This window comes from Psittacula echo (assembly GCF_963264785.1).
Source record: "Psittacula echo genome assembly, chromosome: 2".
Lineage (NCBI taxonomy): Eukaryota > Metazoa > Chordata > Aves > Psittaciformes > Psittacidae > Psittacula > Psittacula echo.
In genome coordinates, this window is record NC_137737.1 from 102,496,276 (window position 1) to 102,524,230 (window position 27,955).

At 35.7% G+C, this 27,955-nt stretch overlaps 1 protein-coding gene across 1 annotated transcript; it reads left to right on the top strand.

The window, feature by feature from the left end:
* Window positions 1-50: 50 nt before the first annotated feature.
* Window positions 51-27,576, top strand: TMX3 (thioredoxin related transmembrane protein 3). Its single transcript, XM_080611654.1, has 16 exons — window positions 51-381; window positions 648-702; window positions 4,342-4,381; window positions 5,661-5,784; window positions 8,918-8,963; window positions 10,590-10,670; window positions 12,074-12,173; window positions 12,387-12,464; window positions 14,754-14,820; window positions 15,726-15,824; window positions 16,353-16,410; window positions 17,245-17,298; window positions 17,618-17,674; window positions 20,461-20,590; window positions 22,796-22,864; window positions 24,018-27,576. Exons 1-16 carry the CDS (start codon window positions 336-338, stop codon window positions 24,282-24,284), a joined length of 1,371 nt encoding a protein of 456 aa, XP_080467780.1. The 5' UTR covers window positions 51-335; the 3' UTR covers window positions 24,285-27,576.
* Window positions 27,577-27,955: the final 379 nt, after the last annotated feature.

Genomic DNA, 27,955 nt, shown 5'->3' on the forward strand with positions numbered 1-27,955 from the left:
GCGCACTGATTTTATTGCATTCGAGTCCGGTGGGCCCCACCTCTGGAACTCACAGCGGATGTGACAAGGTCCACCCGCGCCGCGACCCGCCACCGAGTCAGAGCGTCACTTGAGTCACCCCCTCCCGCTTCCAAGGGCGCTTTTCGGCGGCACGGAGACCTGGGAGCCACCCGGGGACACACCACCCCAGACAGGAACGTAACCCCCCTCAAACACCACATGCACCCACAGCAGCTACCGCCCCCCAGCCAAAGCCTCCGCGCCTGCGCAGTGCGGAAAAGGCAGCATCGCGCAGCGCCGCTTCCCCTTCCGGCCGCGCCGGGGCTCCTGTCAACATGGCAGCGGCGGGTGGTGGGTGGTGGCGGCTGCTCTGGGTGGCAGGTAAGTGCTAGGCGGTCGCTGTGGCCTGGTGGGAGGAGCGGGGAGAAGCGGTGGGCTTCTGAAGCGGGGGATGGGCCGAGAGGAGCAGCGGGCAGCGCTAAGGATGGGGGCTGGAGGTGCGGGTAGTCTGGGGCTGTGAGGAAGCGTCGGAGACGTGAGGGGAGAGGGGAAAGGGAACGCAGGCGGTGAGCCTGTCAGCCGGCGTGGCTGAGCACCCCCAGCTTCGGTTGCAGATCACTCACGGAACGTTTTTCCTTGCCTCGCAGTGGTTGCACATATGGTGGCGTCAGGTGCGGGTTTTGTGGAGGATCTAAATGAGTCGTAAGTACTGGGGTATATTGCCTTGTGACCTAAATACTTGGGTTTTTGCTGGGGGAAGACCCCAGACTGACAGCTTTATGCAGCCTGTGATTGTCTGGAAAGCTGCACTGGGAAATTTTGTCTTTTTCTTAGCAGGAACAGTAGAAACATGGTATGTATTTAAGAAAGTGCAGTTTGTAAAGCTGAGGAGCACGTTAATTTTGCAGTTGTATTTTTTGTTGGGTTTTTTTTTGTGTGTTTTGTTTTTTTTTGTTTTGTTTTTTTTTTTTTTTGTTTTGTTTTGTTTTTTTTTTTTGGTTGTTGTTTTTTGTTTTTTGGGTTTTTTTTTTTTGTTTTTTTTTAAACTGTTTTTACAGATGCTGTTGCCGAAATAGTTCTCAAGCTTGCTTGCTCTTTCTTTCTTTTTTGGTAGAGTAAATGTCTTGGTGGATTGATGCTCACCACAAATAAAACCTGATTACATTTAACCAAATTCTTCATTAGAGTTTGCTGCGTAGCTGCTGCAGGGAATTGGGAGAACAAGTATAAGTGCATTGATGCATGGCTGGGAAAGGAAGGGAAAAGGAGGCCTGCAGGACTAGTTAATGGCTGCTTGAAGTGCCAGTTATATTTCACTGTAAAAAAAAGTGCTTTGATGACAGATTTAACCCTGATACTGTGGAGGAGTTGAAATAGGTAGTCCTGCCCATAGCTTGGTTGTATAGTGTCATTGTTCGTGAACTGCCTTGCTATGGCAGTTTGATGGTTTCATACTTCCTCTTCCAAATAAAAGCTAATGTTCCGAAAATGAACAGAAGTTTTTTCTTTGTAAGGTTAGCAGGTTGATATAAAGTTCTACAAAGCAGCACAATTATTAGAGTTGAAATAGAAGGTATAGAAAATACTACCTGCTAGGGAAGTAGAAGGTGGCATTAGGTGGCTGCCTTGTGGTAAATTTAAGCCAGTCAAAGGCAATGTTTTCATGAGGGTACAATCCATGATAAATTACATCCTAGAGCTAAACAGTCAGAAAACCATTCACTTTTTTACCATATTGCTTATTTAGCTAGAGCAGATAATCATAGGATCAAATGAGGAGCAGAATTATGGGGGAGGGAATGGGAGTGTGTGGAAGGGGTGCATCAGCAGTTCTGGCTGGTGTTCAATGTGTAGTGAAAAAGTGAAGTGCAGCACTGCTTAGACTTGATTTTCAAAGCTTGTTTTTGAAACATGCCTCATATTTTCAAGGACTGGGGATAAAGAGGCTAAGTGAATAAAATAGCATATCACGTTTCCACAGGTGTAAATTTAAATGTAATTGCTGTTTTGGAGTGAAGAAGCATAATTCTGTAGTCACATAACTTTTCTGAAATAGCTGATAAAAGAAAATCCTGTTTTAGAACACTTGGATTTTTTTCATCTACAAAACAGCCTGTATTTGCAACTGGGAGTAATAATTGAATGGTGAGTTGTTCAGGACAGATTTGGGTTTTTTTATTTGTTGTTTTGGGGTGTTTTGTGTTTTGTTGGGGTTTTGTGTGTGTGTGGTTTTCTTTCTTTGTAGCTAATAGGCAAATGATGAAAAAGGTCAGGAAAACATTTCTTAAAAGAAGTCGGGAGCAGTGATTGGTGAAAGTTTCAGGTATTCTGTTTTATACATGTATTTTGTAGATAACTAAACATGGAATTTTTGCGGTTGCTGAGAACTTTGGGGTTTATGTGAATTTTGGTAGTTGCAAACAATGCCTACTAGAACAAGGTACTATAGGTGCTAAGTTATAGATATAGGAAAACAAGTAGCAGAGAAAAGCCATCAGAGGCGCAAGTTATTCAGCATCACCCAACTGGCCTGTGGCATGCAAAATAAGAGCTGTGGTTCCTGTCAGCTTATGCTGACCTCGCTGCTGGCTGCCCCAGATCAGTACTCATCTTGTGATACTTGCTGACTTCTTCCAGTTTGATAATGAAACTGATAAGTAACCTAATTAATGCAGGAAATATTTTTCTGTCTGTGAGGATGCATTGGTGGCTCAACCCAGGGTTCGAAGCATCAGAAACTATGCAAGGGGGTGAGAAGAGAGGCAGAGAGAAATAGATACCAGCTGGGTTGGTTGAAGGCCCTTTGGATTATGACCTCCTGTTCGTGTCATGCTGGTTTCTTTTAACTGTTAATGATAAAAGTGGGATACATGGCTTAAGTGGAGATTGAGGCAACATTTGGTCACATAGTGCCAAATGTTGGGAAGTTGCATGTATTTGACACAAATAATGTGATATTTTATATCCTGATATCTTGTGTTATCCTCTTGTGATGTTTATAGAGGATACTCTTTGCACAACTATGATTGTCACTGTGTCAGCTGGCAGACAGGACTGCATAAGACAGTTAAAAAGAGACAGTGAAATTTTAAGGCTGGGAATATATTTACAGGGTCTAGAAACAGCACCTTCAGAATACCCTAAAATACCCATTTGTACAGAGATTTTAGTTCTTCTTCAACGGTATGTTGGACTTTCTTAATGTTGTCTAATAATTTAATCACTGACATTACCAAAACTAGAATGAGTTTAGATAGTTGGGTGGTTTTTTCACAATTTAATTTCTGAGGAAGTTAATTAAGTAGGTGCTTTTAATGAATGGTACACCTTAGCAGTTAACGTTGTGAAAACTACAGTATTTTTTGTAACATCTTAGGCCAAAGTTACTAAGCTCCATTGGAATATTCTGACTTCAGATGTTTCTTTCCCTTGCTGTCTGCTGTTGCAGTTTTGTAAGGTTCTGGTCTACCTTTCTCAGTGCTTTAATGCTTTTTGCAGTCTCCCGTAACAGTCATACTGTGGCAGGGAGAGGAGAGCATTTCATTATAAATTCTTCTCTTACAAAGATGATACTCTAAATTGAAGCACAGCTCAGGATCTGATGATTCAGTAGCTGCTTTCTGCCTTTTGCATCATAACTGATTATTTAACATTGTAATTGGAAGTTAGCTGGAGCTTCATTAGAGTTCTCAAGAGATTCTAGACTGTAACTAGTTCTTTGATTATCTCTCTAGTACTTAAGGCAATGAAGTAGATTTTGAGTGAGCTGTTCAACTAAGCAATATTGTGACTTGAAAATGCTCCTTTCCTTTAACAGTTTTGTATTAGTTGTTGCAGATACCTTTTCTGTTCTACAGCAAGCTTTGCAAACTTGGTATGCCATCAGTAAAATAAAAAAAGGTTTGACTTTACCAGTGGATTGATCTATAAAAATGCAATATTTTCTAAACAGTCAACAACAGTATTTAATGTAACTAGAACAGTTGCAAAATAGTTCTCCTTAGATTACATATCCTAATCAAACGTCTTTTGTGTTTTGGTGTGTTTTCTGATTTCTTGCTTTTTTCTGGCTTGGGTTTTTTTGTTTGGTTTTTGTCTTGGCAAATAGTTGTAGAAACCTAGTTGGTGCAACTGTGTATGTAGCATCAGCTGCAGGGGCAATCTTAATACTGAAACATAACTATTTCCTCCTTCTTACCCACAAGGAAAAAAACAAACCAGGATTTTTATATCTATAGTTTTATATCAACTTTATTGTATATTTTTCCTGTTTCACATATGCACTTCACTGACTTATTTTTAGATTTATAATATAGTGATTTCATTTTTTTCCCCTTCTAGGTTTAAAGACAGTCGTAAAGATGATATTTGGCTCGTAGATGTGAGTATATGAGAAAAATGGGAATACCTGCTAGTGGAAATCAAAACACAAAATGTACAGTGCTACACTTTCTGTAGTAAAGCTGCTCCATCATCTGGAAAATCATTTGTACATGGTGCAGAAAAATTACATGACAGTAATTATTCTGACAGGATGGGTGAACAGTGTGTTTGTATTGTTCAGGATAAAGCAGGAATTATACTGAGTACTGGATGCAGTCAGGCTTCATCCTATATTTTACTGTCTTTTATAAAGGAAAGCAGATTACCTAACACAGTCAGGAGGTGATAACCTCTGTTCAGAATTTTTACAGTTCCATTCTCTAGTTATACCAACTGATTTGTGTTCTAGACATTCGTATTCTAGCACTATAACATCAAATATACAAGAAACTTCTTTCACTTCTCTAATATATTTGAAAAGATTCAGTGCTCCTTATTTCAGAAGCAGGAAATTACTGGAAAGATTGAGCGTGTTTGGGAACAAGATAAAATTCTTTTCAGCTCAAATAGGAACTGAAATTTCCAAATTGTCTAATTCAGTTTTGAGATTTCTGAGTCAGGAAACCTATGTATGCTAATTCAGAATTAATCAGTACTGTATAGAAAAACAAAATCCAACTTTGTCAAGTTGTGACCTGATCTTGTTACACCAAAACATTGGTATCTTCCCAATTAATTTCACTGAAGTTTTGCAGCAAGACATAGTCAGAAAGATGAAATGAAGTCTTTCAGTTCTGCTTGGCTGTGAGAAAAGAGATTGATTTTACAGTATGCTTATATAAAAGTGGTTGCTGAAGAATAAAAATCCAGAGGGCAGCTTGGGGGAGTGCGTATGCATGTATATATATAGTGTTTCCTTTGGAAGAATAGTGTTCCCCTGTTGGCAAATAAATTCATATTCCTGGATAGATTGATTACATAATATTTTTTAAAAAAGAGAAAATATTCCCAAATATTTTTTTTTTTTTTAAAATATGTTACTGTACAGTCTATTTTTAAATAAGAAATAATAAGACAGCAATTGAATGTATTCTTTTCAAACTTGTGCTTTTATATGAAAAGTTGCACTAAATCAGAAAAGCTCTGTCTGTCACTCCAGCTTTGTCATTAACTTGTGGTTTTATAAAGACTCATAAGAACACCACGACTGGAAAATAATCCTTGCTAATGTATTCAACAGTTAATCATAGAATCACCTTCTCGTAATTATTTATCTTAATTAACTTTTTTTCCTCTTTTTTTTCCTCTTTTCTTCTTTAAATGTATTTGCTTCTCAGTTTTATGCACCTTGGTGTGGCCACTGCAAGAAACTGGAGCCTGTGTGGAATGAAGTGGGTATAGAAATGAGAAACATGGGCTCTCCAGTAAAAGTTGGGAAGATGGATGCAACTTCCTTTTCTAGTAAGCATGGTTTGGTGAGGGGTAATTTCATGACACCCTCTGTTTTGATACTGTTCTCACTTTTTTCCTTTAAGTCATTCTTCTTTTCTGTATCGTAGAGAACAGTTTCCTGATCTTTTTCTTTCTAAAAGTGACAATGTGCTGTAGTGTGCGTTTATCACACTTCTGTCTGCTTGTGTGGGAAATTCTTTCTGACAAAGCGAAGGTAAAAGCTTTTGAAAGATCTGCTTCTGATATGCTTCTTAAAGTACTGTTATACAGGCATCTTTATGTGGTGTGTCTCTGGACAACATCCAATTTTAGGTTCCCTGTATTACTGTTGAAGTGCTTGTGTTCTTGCTGTTATTCTTTCCAGGTAATTGTCCCTTAAGATGTTACACCAAAAGCCTGCTTAAATCACTGAAGTCATTACATCAGTGTTGAGCCAATTTCTCCCCATGTTTCTCTGTAAATGTCTTTTGAAGAACCAATTTCAGCTATTTTAATGCTTTCTTCTTTGATGATGCCTTTCATATGTACTGACCTTTGCAGGGAAAAGCCAAAACGTTAGGTATTCAGATAAGTGGTTTGGGTAGATGTAAGAGGATTGTTGCATTCTTAACATCATTTCCTTAGTTTTAGCATGCTTTTTTATTGTCATTTCATTTAAATCTATGTTAAACCAAGAGGGTGTTTAAGAGGGAAGGCACAAGGGGAGCAGTGTGGCCCAAGTAAGATCTATGTGTAATAAAACTTGGTTGTTGCAGGTAATGTTTTTAGTTAATACGCATTAAAACTGATTCTTCAGGATTTTTATATTTGCATAAATATTATGGAAAATGCTTTTTTTTCAGTGATATTCCAGTTCTTCTGTGATTATATGTAGCAGAGTTGGGTCTTTTGAGATCAGATCGGTCTTGTCTCAGACACCAATTTGTTGTATGTAGCTTTTCTGTAAAACAACAGAAGTTTTATCTAATATTTCATCTTAAAGATACACATTTGCTAAAGAAAAATTAGTCTTGATCATTAAAAATAACAAGGTTATGCAACCAGGTAACTTCAAAATTGGGAATAGATTTGGTGGATCTCTAACATTCCGGTCATATATATATAAAATTCTAAGTCTTATAAATTGTATAAACTCTTACCCTGAAACATTTGCATCTGTCATCCTGATACTAAATTTTTGTGTTTGATACCTGCAATAGAATTGGTACTTTGTTTTTGCTCTAAAATTCACGTTTGCATATTTAAAAATTACTAAAACCTGCAAAGATTCCTTTGTGCCATGGACATATTTTTCTTCTCAGATTTGTTACCGTTTTTATGAAGAAGAGGGTCCAATAAATCTTCTGAAATAGTTTCGTGCTTTTATTTCCAAACTGGAGATTTTACATCTGAATATGAAAACCTCAGTCAACTCTGCTTAATGTTTTCCCAGTCTAAAGATTCTCTGAAATCAATTAGTAATTCAGTCTTGAGAATATCGGAAGGAAATGCAGCTGGGCACACACACAACTAAGAAGGAACTTGAATGGCTGACTCTGCATAGTTTGTGTTTCTAATATGAATGTGAAGCAGTGTGAAAAATCTGAACTTTGGGTAGCTTGTCATCAGTGTTGAGATCACAGCTGAACTTGTAAAGCATCCAGTAAGTGTTGCCTGTGGTAGCTGTGTGGAAGGAGGATACAGCAGTTACATCAACAGAACAGTCACCTGGTGTGGTGTCTGTTGAATTTTTGTAGGGATTAGCCTCAGAAGTCCACCGAATGTGATCAAAAAAGAACATAATTGCTCCTGTTTGCCTTTGTAGGCAAACATGTATGCATTCTTCCTATCAGGAAGTGGAGGTGATGATGTAAATAAATAAGTCACTTCCATGATGTTGAGAGGATTTTAGTAATCACCATGACTAGGGTGTTTTAAAAAATATATTAAAAATACGTGTTTTTGAGATCTCCTGACTCTGCTTAAGAGATGTACAAGGACATATTAACTGTCTGTTGACAGCTCTTGTGATTGAGCGTTCTGATACACATTGTAATTAGTTCTAGTTCTGTGTGGTACAGCTATGAGGGAAAAGGATCAGAATCAAACCAGTCCTAATACATATATTTCTTAGATCGGTCTCCTTTGATTAAGATGCCGGAAGGTGAGCTGCTAGTTTAAATTGTAGTTCTGTGCAATTAGGATTTTTACTCAACCTTAGGGTTACAATTTCTGAACTGTTATTCAGAGCCCTGCACGTAAGTTTTCCCACATGTGCTGCTCTGGCATGTGGTTGTTAGCTTCAGAATATTTATGTTAAAAGTACTGAATCTTGGTGCATTTTGAATGTAGGGGTTATTTTTCAGTAGCAATTGTACAGGCATTGTCAGAATTTTAGATTTTCTAAAATTTTTTTAGCCTTTTTTGAGGACTACTTAGTTTAACTTCTGGAAAACACTGGATAGTGAAGTTTAAGGTGGCAGTTGCTATGTTCATAACTGGAAGGGCAGTTGCAAGTTGTCCTGTAATTAATAGGAGCAAGATACAAGGTTTTAAACATGAGGTAGAGAAAAAAGTTCTGGAGTTGTCTTACTTTTTACCACTTTAATAAGCAGCAGGTAAGTAACTGAATGGTTAGAGTCTATTTCTGGTGAAATGGATGACTGTAGACATTTACCTCTGCAGAACTTGCTTCAAAAACTGACATTTTTGTAACTACTACTGCTGCAATTTTGTTTTACCCATTACTGTGGCATGTAAGTAGTTAATTGTCTTTTATGTTTCTTTTAAGCATTAGTATTTACGACTGTACATCCATGGTGCTTAATTTTTGTCTCTGATGCTACTTGTATGTGTATTTTAAATGCATATTACCTTCAAGTGAAAAGTGACCAGGCATGTCTATTTAGAGGATTCTCGTGCAATTTGACATATTAATTGAGACCCTGTGCTGGTACTCTGCAGTACCTCTGAAAGAGGTCCGAAATTTAGAAAGGTAGTATCATAACAGCAGCTTCTTGAAAGCACATAAAATAATTCCTGCTGAACTAAGTGGTAGGTTTTTCATTTATTTCTGTGGCTTCAATACTAAATTATGTTTAAAGGTTAAGGTAGGAGAGCAAGAAAGCCTTGGTTTACTTTGGCATTAACATGTTTCTTTCAGGTATTGCGTCTGAATTTGGAGTGCGAGGCTATCCAACAATTAAGCTGTAAGTTGATACTTCCCATTGAATTTCTAACAATTACCGCTCCTATCACTGATTTCATGACAGTAGAAAACCTACTCCTCTTGGCTTAAAAAATAATAATGAAAAAAAGCAAACCACATAAAAGCCCCTAAAACAAAACTGACCAAACAAAATACTCCATGTCAATGTAACATTATCTTTGTTTTCTGCTGGACTCCTTTGCTTTGAAATTCAGCAATCTCAATCAAGCGTCTTATTTAGAAACAGAATTCTTAAAGCCAGGTTAGCAAATTTGGAATTCATTTAACTGCTGTTTTCTGTGCAAATTTTAAAGAGTGTGTGTATATAAATATATATTTCAAATATATCTTTGCTTATATGTATTTTATATATATGTATAAAATTATTAAAAGGAATTTTGTGCACCAGTTGATTTTACATCTTTAGAGTGATTCAGGCAGTAAGCGCATACCTGAATCCTCCTGTTAACTTTTACTAAGTTGCTGATTGCATTTTCTTATTTTTAATTACCTCTCTTCTCTTCAGTGTACCTGAAAATCTTAAGTAAATTACAGTAGTGGTTACTGCATAGGATGAAGTGTGAGAGCAGTTGTTTGATGAGAGAAGTATATGTAGGTTTTTTTAATTCATGTATTTAAAAAAAAAACCCAAAAAACAAAACAAAATTAATGGAGGATAAAATTTATATTAAAATACCAGTCCATAATAATACTATATGTACTTGCTTATAACACATATATTCCAGCAAAAGGTAATATTAAATAAAGACTTAATTTTGAGTACTTTTTACTGTTAACATATTGGGTTTGCTATTAGATTTTGTTTAAGGAAATAGTATTCATAATATATAATAAATCTTGTCAAGTTAGTTTTTTCTAAAAAGCAGCAGAGATGTTTAGTATCTTGATATTTAAGGATGAAAAATTTCGTTGGCATACAGAAGCATAGAAAATTCGGATTAGTTTTTTTCCTGTGAGTTTCCTAAACCTGCATGGATTCAAAGAAAGCCTGTTAGAATTAGTAAAACTGACTCGAATATTCTTATAATGCAAGTGTGCTACATCCCCTGTCAGCAGAGTACAATAAACTGACCTACACTTCATGAAAGCTTAATTTAATACATAAATTCAGACAGTTTTACAGGTCATTTGATACTTTTCGATTATTAAAAAAAAAAAAAAAAAAAAGGCATTAAAGAAGCTTATATGCTTGTCTTTTACAAGGCCTAATTCCTGAGCGCTATAAATGCTGAATGTTTGAGGTTTGGTTTGGGTGTAGGGTTTTATTTTTTTGTGGTCACAAGCAATGTTCCAAATGATCTGTGTGTTTACAAAGTAAATGAATGCTGTGCACTATAAAAAAATAATTGTAAAAGAATGTTAATTATTTTTAGAAGTCAGTAAATCAGATATCGTGTAATTAAGTTTTACTCCATAATTGTGTTGTGTTGCATCATTGAGTTTTATATTTTGCTGACCATTTATTTTATCTGACTGTGAAAAATTACCTTGCTTACTGCTTTCTGAAGGGTGACTGTAATAAACGTGTGAACACTGAGTAATTCTACATGTGCAGATATAGTTAGGTTGATTTCAATTCTGTTCTTGTGTTTCCTGTTTTATCTAGCTTAAAAGGTGACTTGGCTTACAACTACAGAGGACCTAGAACCAAAGATGATATAATTGAATTTGCTAATAGAGTGGCAGGGTAAGTACACTCTTGTTTGACTCAAAGTGTACTTTGGATCTTGTGACTTAAAACGTAGGATTTTGAGCTGGGCCAAAAATTACATCTACTTTAAAAAGAATGAGATTGACATGAAGTTAAAACCAGTATGCATTATACATGCAGTTTCTTGTGAGATTGTTGATGAGTAACTAGAGTCTGGCTAGGCCCCATCCCTTCATTACAGTGCGGTAACTGAGGGCTTTTCAAAGCAGTGGAAACTAGGAAGAAATTAAACTCATGGAAGCCAGAAACAAGAATATTGACCTAAATGCTGGCTGATAGATAGATGTCATTGCTAAGGCAGACTCTGTTTAATACTGAAAAGTTATCTTAGAAATATCAGCTTAATACATGCTTATGTATCTGAAAAGTTGCAGCAATTGGCAGTGTAAGGAAATTGCTTTTACTGAATTGTTCACAACCAACCCTGTTGGCTTTTTCTTTCTTCCCTACAATAGCCTGTGGCTTTAATATGTTATAGACTGTAATCTTCAGGGAGAAAAAAGAATCACATTTCTTTTCTTCATTAAATATAATCAAGAAGCATTTATATAGGTACATGATATTAATTATTGTTCAGAATTCTGCAGTTTAGGAATATCGGTGATCTCTAATAATTTATCAGAATTTTATAGGATTATTTATTTCTAAGACCACATTTTCTATCTGCTGTGCTTAGAATTTTATCTCTCAAATTGTGGCTGTAAAGACCTTATCGTGGCCTTTCAGTATATAAAGAGGGCTTATAAGAAAGATGGAGAGAGACTTTTTATCAGGGCCTGTACTGACAAGACAAGGGGCGATGGTTTTGAATTGAAAGAGGGTACATTCAGGTTGGACATAAAGACAAAATTCTTTACTGTGAGAGTGGTGAGACACTGGAACACAGAAAAGTTCTGGCTGCCCCATCCCTTGGAAGTGTTCAAGGTCAGGTTGGATGGGGCTTTGAGCAACCTGGTCTAGTGGAAGGTGTTCCTGCTCATGGCAGGGGAGAGTTGGAACTAGATGATTTTTAAGGTCCTTCCAACACAGTCCATGATTCTGTGACCAGTAAATGGTGTGCATGTTTACATCATAGCAGCATTTTTTACTAAGATGTTAATTTTGTATTTAAGTGTGCTATTTGAGAAACATGACAAATTTTGTGTGTGTGTGATTTTTAGTTTGGGGTTTTTTGGGGAGGTTTTTTGAGGTTTTTTTGTGTGGTTGGTTTTGAGTTGGCTTTGGGTTTTTTTTAGTTCAAATGGAAATAATAAATTGGGAAATCTAGGGGGTTTTTTAAAAATAAAAAAACCCTGTATGGTATTTTGCAGGGGGGGCTTATTTCTTTGAGTTTTGCACCTTAGAAACTGATTTTGTTCTTTCTTTTTCCTTCCTCCTAGACCTCTTATCAGGCCACTTCCTAGCCAGCATATGTTTGACCATGTGCAAAAGAGACATCATGTACTTTTTGTGTATGTTGGTGGTGAATCTCCTTTACAGGTTTGAAGCTTGACTGAATAAAATTACTTCCTTTGCCTATTCACAGATGTAGTTTAAAGTATCTTTTAGTAGACTGAAGTACATGGTTGTAATATGCGCAATTTTTTAATTTTTATTGAAGTGTTTTTACAATCTTGTGTCATAGCCATATTTTCTTACTACTCTTTGAAGATAAGGTATGTTATGAAACTTATGTTGCTTGTATTTTTGCAGGAAAAATACATTGAAGTTGCTTCAGAACTAATAGTTTATACATACTTTTTTTCTGCCTCAGAAGATGTGCTGCCTGAGGTAAGCTGTCTCAGTTCCTGCCATTTCTACAGAAATGGAGTAGTTCTCCTCACATATAATTTTGCTATTTTGATGGCGCAGAACTGGCTTTTAAGTTGTGAATGCTCCACCCAAGTTGTGAATGCTCCACCCAAGTTGTGAATGCTCCACCCAAGTTGTGAATGCTCCATCCCTAGCAGTGTTCAAGGCCAGGTTGGACAGAGCCTTGGGTAACATGGTTTAGTGGGAGGTGTCCCTGCCCATGGCAGGGGCGTTGGAACTAGATGATCTTAAGGCCCTTTCCAACCCTAACTATTCTATGATTCTATGATTTGCCTGTGATAAATTTCAAACTAACTACACTGAAATACTTAATTTTTGAGTCTATATTGGGAAAGAGTACAAAACAAGTTTCAGTCTGTCATTGCTTTGTATTGGCCAAATTACTTACTCGGTCATATTAACGAAAATAAGCAGCAGATATACAGAACTCAACATGGACTGTATGACCTGCTCAAGAAGGTAGATACTTGATTTTTTTTTTTTAGCCAATGCAAAGCTGTTGTTGCTCCTCAGTTCTTTCACAAACCACTTGTATAACTAGTTTGGGGGTCTGTGGCATGGGATACCACTGGGTACCCTAATAATAAGAGAAGTAAGTGAAAAGGTAAGTTATTTTCACCTTGTACAGTACAGCTGATCAAAACATTAGTTTAGCAGGGGCTTGACTGATCCACCCAGTCTACTGGCTACAGAATTCTCATGTGGCATATTGAAGCAAAATAAAGAGGCTTTTTGATTTATTGCTATCTCCAAGTGGAACCTAACTACTCCAGGGCTGGTAGTGCATAACTTTGACATTAGTTTGGTATTAGCAGGGTGAGAACCAGAATAATGTTTTTTTTTTTAGGCACATGCATTTTCCAACATCATAGATAGAACTGGCCTAATTATAAATTCTGTATTGTTAGATTTTCAGAAGTCTTGTATCAAAAGCTAGTTCAATTGCTGTTTGCCCTGCAGCCCCAGCTGAGCAACAAAAGTACTGTTCACTGGTCTAGTGAAAGAGTGTAAAAGGCTGGAAAAATTTGAGATCCTGTGATCACAGGAATGTAAGCAGTGAGCTGTTTTTCCCACCGAATGTCATTTCCCATGAATGTCATTTAATCTAAATAGTGATGGTATGCAATATCCTATGGAGTGAAGCAAAAATCTTAGGAAATTAGTGATTGCTAGTTGTAATTAGGCTTTGTGTGACAGTATTCACTGTTGGGCTTTGTTTTGTCACCGTAAGTAACCTTGCTCCAAGCTTCAGGTATCTTTTGCAAGCCGTAAGCTGCACGTAGCCTGCTTTGCCCTTTTAGGAGGCTAAACTGTGTTTTCGGCAAATAAGAGAATGAAGTGTCATCTAGAATCACCACCTTTTCTCTCATTCGTATGACCTGTTACATTATAAACCTACTGCTTTTGCATTTATTTCCAAGAAAGATAATGTAGAATGATTACAGAAGGCATGTCATTTGGAAAAGCACTCATGATACTGTTCATGTGTTTTCCAAACATATCAGAAAAATAGACAGTTCAGCCAACATCGTCATCAAAACTAAACTCATGATGCTATTGGAATTTTAACTTAGGATGGTAGCAAGCAGTAAAGAATGGATGCAGCATGTCTTCTCTGGCAGTTATTGAAAACATGAGCTGAATCAGATTAAATTCCAAGGGAAAAGTTTCTACACATTGTATTTCTGAGGGTTTTTTTTTTTTTTTTTTTAGTATGTTGCTAACCATGCTAACTACTGTATTGCAGGCATTCATTGTTCTGTTTGCCTAAATTAGGGCAATTTGCAGCCTTGTCTGCTGAAGCTGTGTCCGTATTCCTGTCATCCTGAACCACTGGACATATCCCAGATTTAGTGGGACATGTAATCAGTGTTACTAGTTTACTCTACAATATTGACTGTCCATTTAGGACAAGTAACAATTTGACGAATATGCTGACAACAGCACAAATTGGGAACAGCAAGCATAATTGATAAAACCCTCAAGTTATGATCTCCTATCTAAAGTTCATGTCCAACCAACAAAATATTCTTCATGCTACTGTAGATACCAGTAAAAGCCGTGCTTCGTTTAAACTTTGTGAGACCTACCTCTCAAAAATATGTTTATATTGAGTTACTTCTTAATATACAGAAGCTGATAAATGTAGTTTGAGATTTCCCCCATGGACTACATTTCCATGTTTAAAGATTTTTTTGGGTTTTTGTTTAAAAATCTTTTGATCTTCCATGGTTTAACCTCTTTCAGTATGTGATGTTGCCTGAATTGCCTGCTGTTGTGGTCTTCAAAGATGGAACTTACTTTGTTTATGATGGTAAGTAGTGGTTTGTAAATCAAGCAAGTTAGGAAGATGCAGTATAAGAGACTGGATAAAGTTATATGTGCAACTATTATGATTGGGCGGAAATTTTAAGAGCTTATTGTAAGAAAAAGGTTTAACAAAATCCATTTCAATGCTCTTGCCTTGTCTACTGTTTTGTTTTGGTTTTCTTCCCCATCAGGGGAATGGGATTCAGATCTATGAGAAGCTTTATGGTAGGAATTACTTCCTACGATTTTAAGACAATTAATTGTTAACCTGAAGTTACTGGTAATTCATTCTATACTATAGATTTATTCATTCTATACAATAGGATTTAACACAAATTTAATTAGCATTTGTGTGTGGGTGTGTATATGCATCATACATATATATGTTTATGTACATTTTTCTTTTTTACTTGTGAGTAAGATCTAATTACAGTGGTGTTGGTGGTATGTGCTAGAATTTGATTCATTACAGGTTAAAATACCTGACATTGGAAACTAACCTTCAGTATAACTGACTCTGAATTTACACTCACAATACTGTTAATGCATCTAATTTTTCTTGATTTCTTTGTATTTCATTTAAGGACTTGTCACAAATATTACAGTATTTTTGTAGCTCTTTACTTTTTTGAAATGATGCACAGTTATCTTGTAAAATAGTATTGTTTATCCTTGATTTAGGAAAAAAACCCATCAAATCAGCTTCTCATGCTTTGCTATGATGCTTTTTGTTTGACAATTGAAAATAACTGTTGAAGTTTTAAAACTAAAGAGGAATTGGGGGAAATGTGTGAGATCTTGTCTTGCAACAACAAAAGGAAGAAATGGAAGAAAAAAAAAGTGTTTGCCTCTATAGCCAAAATAAATATTTTTTTAATTTATTTTTTTTTTTTTTTTTTTTTTTTTTAGAGTATGAAGATGGTGATTTGTCGTCTTGGATAAATAGGGAAAGATTTCAAGGTTATCTTCATGTAGATGGCTTCACGCTGTATGAACTTGGAGATACAGGTGAGATGCTGCTGTCACTAAGCTTTCTGGCATCTCTTCTACTTAATGCTTAGAAATGTTAAAGAGCACTAGGAATGTGTTCTCGAAATCTCCACAGTTAAGTAATCTTGGAGTTAGAGTTGATAGTGCCAATCTTTTTTTTTTTTATGTTGGTGAGATCTGTTCTATGTCTGTAGGCTTCATCCAAGGCCTGCACTAGTCATTTCCTCACAACATAAATTAGTATGTCTAATCCTGTAATAGTCACAAAAAATTAGTAGGACTTTCAATTTAAGAGCAGATAAGGTTTTGCATAAATTACATGGAATGTATGTGGTATGGCATTAAGCCACATCTTAATTTATTTTCAGTACTTTAAGAAAACCACACTTAAGCAGGTAGAAGAGGCTATTTGTTATAGCAGTTGGTTTATACTTAAAACTAATTGCCCTCCCTGGAGAGTATCTAATCTTCTAGGTTGGAATATTTTTCATCTGAGAATGCATGTTTCTCTTTAAGTGGTTTCAAGTATTTTATTCCTTATTTTAGGAAAACTTGTGGCTATTGCAGTCATTGATGGTAAAAACTCTTCAGTGGAACATACCAGGTACAGAATTGAGTATTGCTGTCACTGTGGGAGAAATGTGCTCGTATGACATAGAGAACTTTGGAAGTGTCCTAAATGTTAAGAAATGCTAGATTACATGAATAGGTTTAACCTGTGGATGTTCTCTAATTTCTGACTTTACCCTACTGAATTTATTTAATTTATGGCTCTGTTGAAGAACATGTGAGTTCAATGAGATTATGGGAGTTCCCGTATCGCTCTTTTGCCATTTGCTAATGAGGTCACAGGAGCAAACAGTGATCACATAGCTTTTTAAAGCCGTTGTGTCACCTTTTAATCATGGACAAGAGTACTTGAGTTCAGATGACTTTGGGATGAACTTAGTTTAAGCCAATGACTGTTCCTCAGCTCAGTTGCATTAAAAATTAATTTAGTCATGCTTATATATTAGTTGTCTGTAGAACTTAAATTAGGAAGGGGCATTTTCGATTGGGTTGAAATTTGCTGAAGAGACTGAGAGGAACATATCTTCCCCTGTCCTTCTCTGATTGCATAGATGAGTAAGAAAATATTGTTCAAATACTGTGTATGCTATTTTCCCAGACATCTTCGGATTTTCTTCAAAGTGCTGCATCTTCAGATAAAGTGAAGCAGCTTGACATCTGTCTGTTTTTCTCGTGTTGAGATTATGTGGTACATAGCCTTTCAACCCTTAGAAACCAAGCAAGATCAATGAGGTTTTTTTTAATGGAACAGGGGATTCTTATTGCTGATGAGGTACTATTTGCTGGTTACTGGGGAAATCTCCATGTTTATTGTTTGTATTTTGACAGAGTATATCCTGGATTAATAATGTTATTTTTTTCCATCCAGACTAAAATCTATTATTCAGGAAGTTGCTAGAGATTATCGGGATCACTTTCACAGGTAAGCACACATGGTACTATAATATCTTAAGTGAAATTCTGCATTAATCTTTTTAAGACAGCAGTCCTTTTTTTTTCGTTTTACATGACAAATGTTACAGTGCTTGCTTTTATATTCATACACTGGTATTTTATAAGACCATTCCATTAACTGTGTTGTGGGATGCTGTTTTTTTTGTAGATAATCAGTTTTTTAATTATATTGCTGAGTGTGTGCTCTTATCCTCAGTTATAGGAAAAATATTTAAGGAAGAGCTTTGCTGAAACTTGCTATTCTTTTTTCCTTTTCATCAATCTGTTTTTCACTGCTTCTCTTACAGGGATTTCCAGTTTGGCCATATGGATGGAAATGATTACATTAATAGTTTACTAATGGAGTAAGTAAATTCTTAGTTGAATATTCTATCTTCTCTTGGATTTGTTGCTAAATAATATTTTATTGAAAACACTCTTATGAAGAATTCCTGCCTTTTGTGCATTTAGAGGAAAAATTGTTGTCTTCAGAATCCAGCATGTAACATAGTATCAGTTGTTTGTTAAATTAAACTGCATAATTTAATGATAAAAGTTTGGCTTATTGATAAACTGATAATGGTGGTAGACAGCTTATTTTTTAGGTGTGCTTTAAATTTTTCTGTTAGAACTGTGTGGGTTTTTCCTTCGTTCAATTTACAATGCACTCGACACATAAAAAGTTGTGTCAATTTGTAACAGGAAATGTAAATAGTGGTTATGCATTAGCTATGTTTTTTTTTGTTTCTGGAGAGGCACATTTCATTCTTGATGCATTTTTAAGACATACTTAGAAGTATGTTTCTGCAGAGAAGCAGCATAAAATGCATGGAAGATGCTGTCCACACTTGATATGTACACGGTACATTTTGAAATATATAAGTAATTTAACAAGATGCTTGATTTTTGCCCTTAATTATTATCCTTGTCTAAAAATGCAAAATTGGAGAATTAAGTTGCTTGGCATTTACAGTTGACTACTCTGGCCTTTTGAGTGAAAGAAGGGAAAAACAGAGGTTGGTATGCTAGCTCTGTAAGTTTTCCAATAGACAAAGCATATGTTCATGCCCCTAAAGATTCTGAGCTTCAAGGGGATTCAGGAGGCACAAGGTCTATAGTTCTATGTAGATTAACACCTGAATACAATTAATTTAAAACCAGCTGTCTCTCAGTTGAAGTTTAGTGATGTGATTGATCTAGTGCGTTATAGCTGCCAAAAGTGAGACCTTCCTCACTTCATTAATTGCATCTCCGTTGCAGGCTCCTATGTCAGACTATCAGCTGAGCTGTTTCAGCTTGTTCACCTGAAAGAAAAGTGTTTTGTTTTTTTGGCTGTGTGAGTAAGGGAGTTATTTTGCTGATCCAACAAAACCCTTAAATGTCTTCCTATGTATTCTGCTGAGTACCAGAACTGATGTGAAAAGAAGCAGGGGAGGGAGATGAGGTCTTCTTTAGGAGGAAGAAAATGAAGGGGAAGAAAATAGAATTGCCGCTTACAGTGGTAGTGATCTGTTGGCAAGATTGGGTTCAACTGGATTGTTCAACTTAATCTGCAAAATGCCTGATTTTAGAATTTGTAGTATATAGAAAGTTGCTGTTAAAATAATTAGAAGCTTTTAATTATTTTTAAACAGAGTGTATACATTTCCAGTTTAAGTGGGAAGCAGCAAAAGAATGCAGCAAAATACGTTCACTGTTACAAGTAGCTGCTCTTCATGTGGTGACTCGAGTAATTCGAGTTAAACCGTATTGTGATGGCTTCAGTTTTCCACCAGATGGCAGCAAGTGGAAACAGAAAAAACCTGAATAGTGAGAAACCTACTGCAGAATACTTTCTTAGTGTGTAGATGCACATAGGTACCAATCCTGTTTCTTCACAAGGGACAATATTGTATGATTTGTGGGGATATAAGTAATAGTCCTTGAAAAGTAGTACACTTTTGAACTTTGCTGTAACTCCATTAGTTGACATTGTGATTTATCTGTCTCTTCAGAAGGATGAACTTGCTTTTGTTGGATTAAAAAATATATTATTAAAAATATGCACAAAAGAAGAAAGCAGATTGTGTATTTTACTGAAAGATAAGATACACCTTCATGTAAGCTAAGGTATATAGCATCATTGGAATGTCAACTATGGGCGTATATGGAATATTAATTCCTCAACTCTTTGAAGAAATACATTAATCAATTATCATGAAATAATACCCACAGTTAAGGCTGAAATCATCATCAGTATTACATGGATTACCAGCATACATGGGTGGGGCACTATTAGATAAGAGTGAAAATGGAGAAAAACAAGGTTTGCGTTGCTTCTGTGTGAAGGAAAGCCACCTGGTATTTAAATACATTATTGACATAACTCCAGAAAATTGGCAAAGTACAGGAGATTTTTCTGCTTATTTAATGTATTTTAAATCTTCCTTGTTGAACAACGCACTTACTCAGTATTAAATTTTATTAAACTTGATCTAATTTTGAATTTAGGGCTGCTTTGAACAGTAGATTATACTGGTTTATCTCCAGAGATAATTTCTAACAAGTTTTTTTGTTGATTTTTTTTCCATTTTATTTCTTTCTGATTCTGTGATACTAAACAATGCTTATGTGCTGCTGAGTAATAATTTTTTAAAAACTCTGTAGCTCATCTGCCATATCTAAAACAGATGCAGAAAAACTTTGACTGGTGTCGCTAATTCTTTTGACTTGACAGGTAAAGGTTGACTGATAGAGCTGATCAGTTGTTCCATGCTGCGTGGGATTTGGATTATACTTTGCCTTTGTGTGATAAAATACTTAATGTGTTGTGCAAATAGTGCATTACGTATACAAGGCTACTATCTGTGATCTTTTACTAATTGGCAGGTCATAAGGTACCTGATTTGCAGTCACTATGGGTATGTAAAATTCAGTAAGATTGAATAGTGTCACTGACACATGTGAAGGAAAAAACAGTAATGAGAAACATGCTTGTGCTGTTCAGGTGATTCTCTTCCCCCTTCCTTTTTGCCTTCAAGGAGCTGCTATAAGGAACGCATATGAAGTGAAGGTTAATGGATACCCTTTTAAATGGTGTAGGAATTATTTGGATTGAAGTGTTTTACACAGTAGTTCTTTAAATATTTTAACTATCTGTTTTTGTTTCCAGTGACTTGACAATCCCTACTATTGTTGTATTGAATACCTCCAATCAGCAGTATTTCCTACCAGATAGGCATATTGAGAACACAGAAGACATGGTTCAGTTTATTAACAATATCTTGGATGGTACTGCTGAAGTAAGTCTTCATTGTGACTTGGAATACGTTAGTTGGTGTTTATTTCCATAGATGCTAAAGTAGGGAAAAAATTTGGTTACTGTTTATGCCATATATTTTATGTCCTGTCTTGTCTGTCTTCCTCTGTTATGTTCTGTCAGTGAATTATGAATTCTTAAGGCATGCTGTTGCTTGCTGTTTTGGCTGCAGAATCTCTTGTAGAAAGCAACCTTTTTTTTTGTTTATAGCATAATGTTAGATGACTTCTCTTGATATTTGTTTTACAGGTGTCATTGGTAAATAGCTTTTTATTCATTTTCTGGTTTGCTTTAAACATGTTCGTTAATATTTTTTTTTCATAACACATAATTAAGCTCTACCCTTTCTTTTGGGCAGTAATTAATAAATCTAATAGCTTGACGAATGATAGGTTCAGACTCAAAAACCAATGGTATATTTGCTTTGAAAATTACGAAGAGACACAAGATTGCCCCTCTCTTTCTGCCTAAAATTAAAATGAGCTGTTAAAACAACAGAATTAATAGATCAATCTGGAATTGATGGCTTGGACATTTTTTTTACTGTTGGCAAAACAAACTTGGGTGTGCTTATTCCTGCAGTGTACTGTAAGATGGACAGAAGGCTTTGTTATGTGTATGAGGAGAGGGATCATGGATCAGAGCTTTCATGTGTGGTGATGGGGCATGAAGTGGGGCTGTGCTAACAAATCATTTGGCTGCCTCTTGGGAGAAGCCTGTGTTGGTTTAAGCCCCAGTTCACCATATATTGAATGCTTACAGTTTTGGCTGAATCCCACTTTACGTTTTGCCAGCAGTTTTAGGTCATCAGCTGGTAATGATAATAATGCTGTAGATTGTTTCAGTCATATGGGGTACATTGGTTTATTTAATCTGACAAATTGATTTAGCAACATAATATAGGTGGATTTTTTTGCTGTTCATTACTTGCCATGCTTCTAATTGCAAGGTGAAAGATACTCCTGTAATTTAATTGGTGGTTCTTTGCTATTCAGTTCTCAGTTTTTTTTAATGCTTTAACTGCATTGAATTCTGTTATCGACACCTAATTCGCTCTATTAAACATACCCTTCAGGTTGAAATAACAAATGACATTGGTTTGTTTGGTTTTTAACATTGAGGAAATTCATTTGTGATGCCTTGTTTTTTCTGCCATGGTGTCACTTAGGTCTTGCTACCTTTTGTTTCCAGTATTTCAGCTAGTATGATTAAATGTCTGTCTAAACTCACATCTCTCTATCTATGTGAAAGTGATAATGCAAGACAGACAATACAGAATGTGACTTCATTTAAGCTTAATTGTGTCTGTAGACATAAACTGGCACTACTTTGGCTGCATTCAGGCCTAAGAAATTGTGCAGCTGTTGAGGAATGACAGTCTTCAAAGTAAACAAGTAACAGGATGCAGCATTTCTGAACCACAGTGAAATTTCTGAGAGGTGTAACATTTTCCTCTTCCCTTCTTTGGGAAGTGTTGGATTATCCACCTTGACTTTATTGTCATTTTCTATACAGCTCTATAAGTAGCTTTCTATGAGTCTGTTTTATCTTTGTGGACTTTTTTGTAATTTGAGGGGTTTTGGCCAGCATCTGGTGCAGATCAGTTGATTTCCAAAATGTAGGTTTGTTTCTCTGTCAAGACGGGTGAAAACTGGTCCTCTTCAACAAACAAATTGCTTTGTTATTTTGAAGACTGCTAAATTAGATGGCAGTGAAGGTATAGTCTGTCATCGCTTGATACAAGTTTTCTTTATTATGCCTTTCTATCTTCTCGTTACTTAATGCCTAGACTTTTCTAACAGCTTCTGTCTTAAACCATAAATAGATATAAATAAATCCATAAATAGCTGCAGGAAAGTTCAGAAGATCACTTCCATTTTATAATTGTTACATCAGGATAGTTGGTAGTTTCTGTTAGTGTTCCTCTATGGTAAGAGAATGGAGTGCCAGTCCACTGCTAAAATTTGCACTGATTGTTTAAAACAATTGTGAGAGATTTTTTCATGAGACTACCAAGATGTTTATCCATGTGTGAGAACTTGGAGCATCTGGGCATCCTGAGATGCAAGAATAATTACTTTTCATTTCCTTCTAAAGGGACTTAAGATTGCAAGGTCTGAAGAATGAACTTTGGAATCATAACTGAAAAGTGTCAGCAGTTTTGACATGGTTCCATTTGAAATTTCAGGCACAGGGTGGTGATGGACTTCTGCAACGAATCAAGAGAATAATCTACGATGCCAAGTCTACGGTAGTGGTGAGTTTTATTTTTCATTAAACTTGATGGTGCCATTGTCAATCAAAATGTATAGAAAAAGTTTGCTCACAGTATACATTGTGCATATGTTATAGGTACATGTACATGAGGTTTAAGCCAAATGAGCTTCTTGATTAAAAGTTTTTAATATTTTCCAGTGTGCTAAATATTCAACATGCATTAGTTTCTTCATTTTCCATTCCTTTTCTGTATTGGTATGACACTTATTTTAGGAATAGAACAAGGAGAATTCAGAATCTTTTCCTTGACCCCTGTGACATCCTTTCACTGAAACTGATAGCACTTCCATGTTCTGAGAAATGTTAGTGTTTAAGTCTAATGAGCCAGAGCATAAGGGGGAATGAAGTACTACACTTTGTGTAGTTTTAAAGCAAATATTTTTATCATCTTTCTCATAGGTTAATTATGCTTAACAGAATTTTGTTGGGAAAATGTACACAAATCCATTTCTTCACTTGTTCTACACAAGCAAAAGCTATGCTGTGGATTCAGATTGAAACTTACATGTTTCTATCAAGTGTCTTCCAAACTTCTATCAATGTGCAATGTTTAGCCATCAGTTTCTGAAACTAAAAGTCCATTCTCCTAAGCCATTAAACTACTGTTCAGTAGAAAGCTGTCTAATAACAGCTGTAGAATCCACTATTACTCAGACTAATTTTTGAGAATGAAACACAAATAAGAGGTGAAACTGGTTGCTTCAAAGTGTTATTCTAATACCATTAGAACAGTTGTTTCTTAAGCTTCAAATAATTAATTGGATATACATTTGGCATGTTAACATTAGCTATCCCAATGCAACATTGTAATATTTGCACTTCCAAGTCTTTTTTTTTTTTTTATGAGCTTAGGGTAGTAATTGTTAAAATGAGGACAACTCCTTTCTGGGAAGGAGAAAAAAAAAACAAAAACAAAACAAAAAACGCCAAGCGACCACCTCCAACAAAAAAACACAACAACAAAACCAACCAACCAAGCAAAAAAACCCCAAACAAACAAAAACCACCAAACCCAAACCTGACTGTAATTTTTGATGTTTCTGAATAAATACCCAGAGTAATAAGAGAAGTAAATGGGGTAATTTTTTATATTAACTGAAAGTGTTTTTTACTTCAAATTTGTGTTTCAACAGTCTGTGTTCAGGAGTTCACCACTTCTGGGATGCTTTCTGTTTGGGTTGCCCCTGGGGGTCATCAGCATTATGTGTTATGGAATCTGCACAGCTGATACAGATGGAGGGGTAGATGAACATGAGACAGCTAAAAAAGAAGATGGTGATCAGGAGCTCACAGATGAAGGCAGTGAGGAAGAACAAGAGGAGGAAAAGAATGGAAAATATACAGAACTTTCAGATGGAGAACTGAAACAGAAAGACATAATGGAAAAGAAAAAAGACTAACCTTTTGAACAAAAGAATTCTCTAGAATTTCCAAATAGACTTATTTATTGAAGGTAGTCATTTATTGATGATCTTCATGAAAGAGGACCTGTTTGTTTATATTATGGTGGTTTTGACTTGCATGTATTCAAATTTTCTCAGAAATTCACAGGTAAAAAAATATGGATGTTCTCTTAATTGTCTTTAACAGATTAACAAAGCGCAATTTAAACTGATAAGATTTGCAGGTACAGTTCTTCACTGTTCTTTTTGAAGAGTTTTGAATTGTTCGTTTTCAGAACAGTAAGATAATGTTACTTTATCTTAGTGTACGTGATGAAATACTACTAATATAGCCCAACTGAACGCTCATTCATGTAAAACAAAGGCTGAAAATTAAGAAAGAGGTAAGTTAAGATACCTGTAAAATGTTTCAGAGCCTGATAGCTAAAGACAACTTAGATTTTTCCAAGAAGTCACGTTATACTTGTCACACATAATTTTGGAAAAAAAAAAAATCCAAACCACCCTAAACTTTTCTATTTTCTCAAGTGAAATGTAAATTGTTAGGAATTAGAGGACTGTTTTACCATGTAATAATATAATTGCTGGCAGTCAAGAATGTTTACTTGGTATAGGATGTGACAGTTAGATGCTAAATTAAGTCTTCTTAGCGCTTTAGCAGCTAAAAATATTGGAAAACTTCATTATAAACCTTTTAGAGTATGATTGCCTGTTAAATTATTTTGTATGAGTGTTTACACAAACTTGTAGTGCAAATGATATTCAGGTTTTCTGAATCTGCAGTACAACTTGATAAAGGAAGACAAACACCCTTTATTTTGCAGTAACTCTAATGACAAGCTTTTTGAATGGTGTAAATTTGTTTAATTCAAATTGTTACATATATTTTTAGGTAGTTGGTGTTGGTATTTTTGTTTGAGACTGTTACGTACTCTGAAGGAGGGAGTTAACAGAGCATAATACTAGTAGGTATTGGTCAGTATAATGCATTTTTATTACCTGTTTCATTATAAAAGTCACTTTTAGTACAACCATGTGACTGTTAAAAGGACTAGTTTGTGTCCATGGCTAAAATCTCCAAGTATAAGCTATAAAGCAGACTTTAGCATTGATGTCTTGGAGAGTATCACAGAAAAATAATCCTAATATAGCTCTTCTTCATAAGTATTTGTCATGGGGTTTTTCTCTTTTTTTTTTTTTAGTGTTATATGGCTGTATAATACAGATTATAATGCCCTCCTTACAAGACAGCTTGATCACATAAGAAATTACTATGCTATAGCACTAAATTAAGGAATATTAAGTAAAAAAAATGGGTAAGCTTAAATAGAGAAGTTCTGTGTTTGAGTAAACCTGATGATGATGTTAATCATAACCAGGGAAAATGTATTGCATCCTTTTTCCTTGTAGGAAAGAAACTTGTTTCTCCTGTTTAAGTAGCTTGGTAACAGCTGGCTTCATGTTGCAGTGCAGAGTACAGTAAGTAGATGCCTGACTTCAAAGATTTTTGTTACCAGACAGTATAAGCAATATCTAAGGAGGCTAGGATTTTTTGGTTTGTTTTGCCTTTTTTTTTAAATTCTGTGTCTGATTTTAAGTCCATCTTTTTTCCTTTTGAGAGAGGAGAAAAACATGAGTTCATACTGAGTAGCAGGTGTTTGACATGTTCAGGTTTTTCTTCCCCTTTTTCTTTTCTTCTTTTTCCTTCTATAAATTGCCTTTTTACTTTTTTTTTTTTTTTTTCATTTTTTATCATTATAGTTAGTTATACATAGTGACTTGAGTTTTCTTGGTTTTTGATTTTAGCGTGGTTTTTTTTTTTTGCCAGAATCTTTGAAGTGTAGTTTTAGTATATATTTGAAAAGTGACATGCTTAAAAATGTGTTTAGAAAGGGGTTTTTAACATAGTGTAGACATCTTGGGTTGTTTTAAAAAGATAAATCAATGAGAAGCTTGCAAGTTCCTTTGTACTTCAGCACAACTCAGTGCTGATAGTCAAAATGTAGGACTGTTAAGGCAATATTTTCTTGATTTGTGTCTTAACATTGCAGTTACAGATCAATTACATTTTTAATTTTGGCTCAGGCTGGAAACTTGCAGCTTTTGACCTAATAGAAACACTGAAGTGATCAATGGAACGTTGCTGTTCCTTCTATGGTGTGTAATAAATTCTGAATTCTGCTGCACTGCTAAGAACTGTTTCAACTATGAGCCTTCATTTTCTGTTGTTTTTATTTGTGTTTATAATAAGTAGTAGTCAAATAACTTGCTGAGCAGTCTTCTGAGATGTGGACCTGAATATGATAAATACTGTGTAAGAAACAGATCACAATGGGATCTGTTAAAACTGAAACACATAACTGCTAGAGTTAGAAGGAAAGCATGTCTCAGTCACTTCTGAACTGCAGTTTAATCAATCAGATGTGTACTGAAGTGTTGGAAATTAAATTTGAAGTGCACTGCCATTTTCACCAAACCCTTCTCCCAGCTATATTCAACAAGACACAGGGAGAAGAAGAGTGTATAAGACTGGGTGTCAGATGTGATGTGAAATTAAAGGGTTTGATGTGGTGATGCAGATAGTCGAGTGCTGTCTGAGGGGGGAATGTGGCATTTTATTTTTTTTTTTCAGTCTTTAAAGTTTCTTGAAGCAACTTCACTGTAATAACTTCAAATTCACAAAATAATGCTGCTTTTTTAAGTCAAGTGTAAGCCTTTTGTTTTTCTGTAATAAAAATATTCAAAAGAGCTTGTTTCCTTTGCGTAATTTACACTGTGTTAAGCTTGGCTATTACACAGTGTTAGGAGACTGTGTTTCCTGGGACACTTGTTATAAGCGTACTTTAGGCCCAAGTAAAGCAGTATAAAAAAAAGCAGCTGGTAGCTTTTTAAAAGAAAAATGAGTTCATCCTGTCTGATACCTTCTCATCAATATTTGGAAATGCTCTCTAGATGTAGGAGTTAATATTTACTTTTGTTCACTCAATAAAGAAAGTGAGTTAATATCTTAGCAGTATAAAACAAATGTATTTCTAAAAAAGAAATGTTGGAATACCCATTCGTTCCATTAACGTACTCTCAAATTCTCAGAAGAGTTTGAGTAGCAAAGGGAACCTGAGGCATACTGTTCCAGTATGCATCTCTTTCTGGAAGAACTTGAGTAGCTTTGACATTTGGACGTGTACAATCTCTTGCTCCTTCATTTACCTAGGCTGTTTAACAGATACTGTCCACACTGTGGTGCTCACTGCTTAAAGGATGGAATGATTTCACTCTGGTAGATCTGATGTGTTAAAGATGGCAAACAAGAGATTCATTTTTATGAAGTATTTAAAAGGTTTAGCTCATTCTATTTCAGCCCCGAACTAGTTTACCCTGTTCCTCTTTTGTCAGCATGTTTGAAGAAGTGATTGTACTTGGAGGAGTGAGAGGGTGGAGAGTTGTGCTGATGACAGTCAGAAGCTCAAGTCTGAAAAGGGTGCAAAAGTGGAATGTACATTGCTTAAGCTTAAAGGTCTCATGAGACTATAGAAATTTCAGGTTGCATTATACTGTGGCAGAGTGGTACTGGCTCCCAGATCTCGGAGCACACGGCAGCTTTCTGCTGTTTTGTTCTCATCACTGAGTACCTTGCTAACATCGAATCATACAAAGCTGTTGCAAGTTGT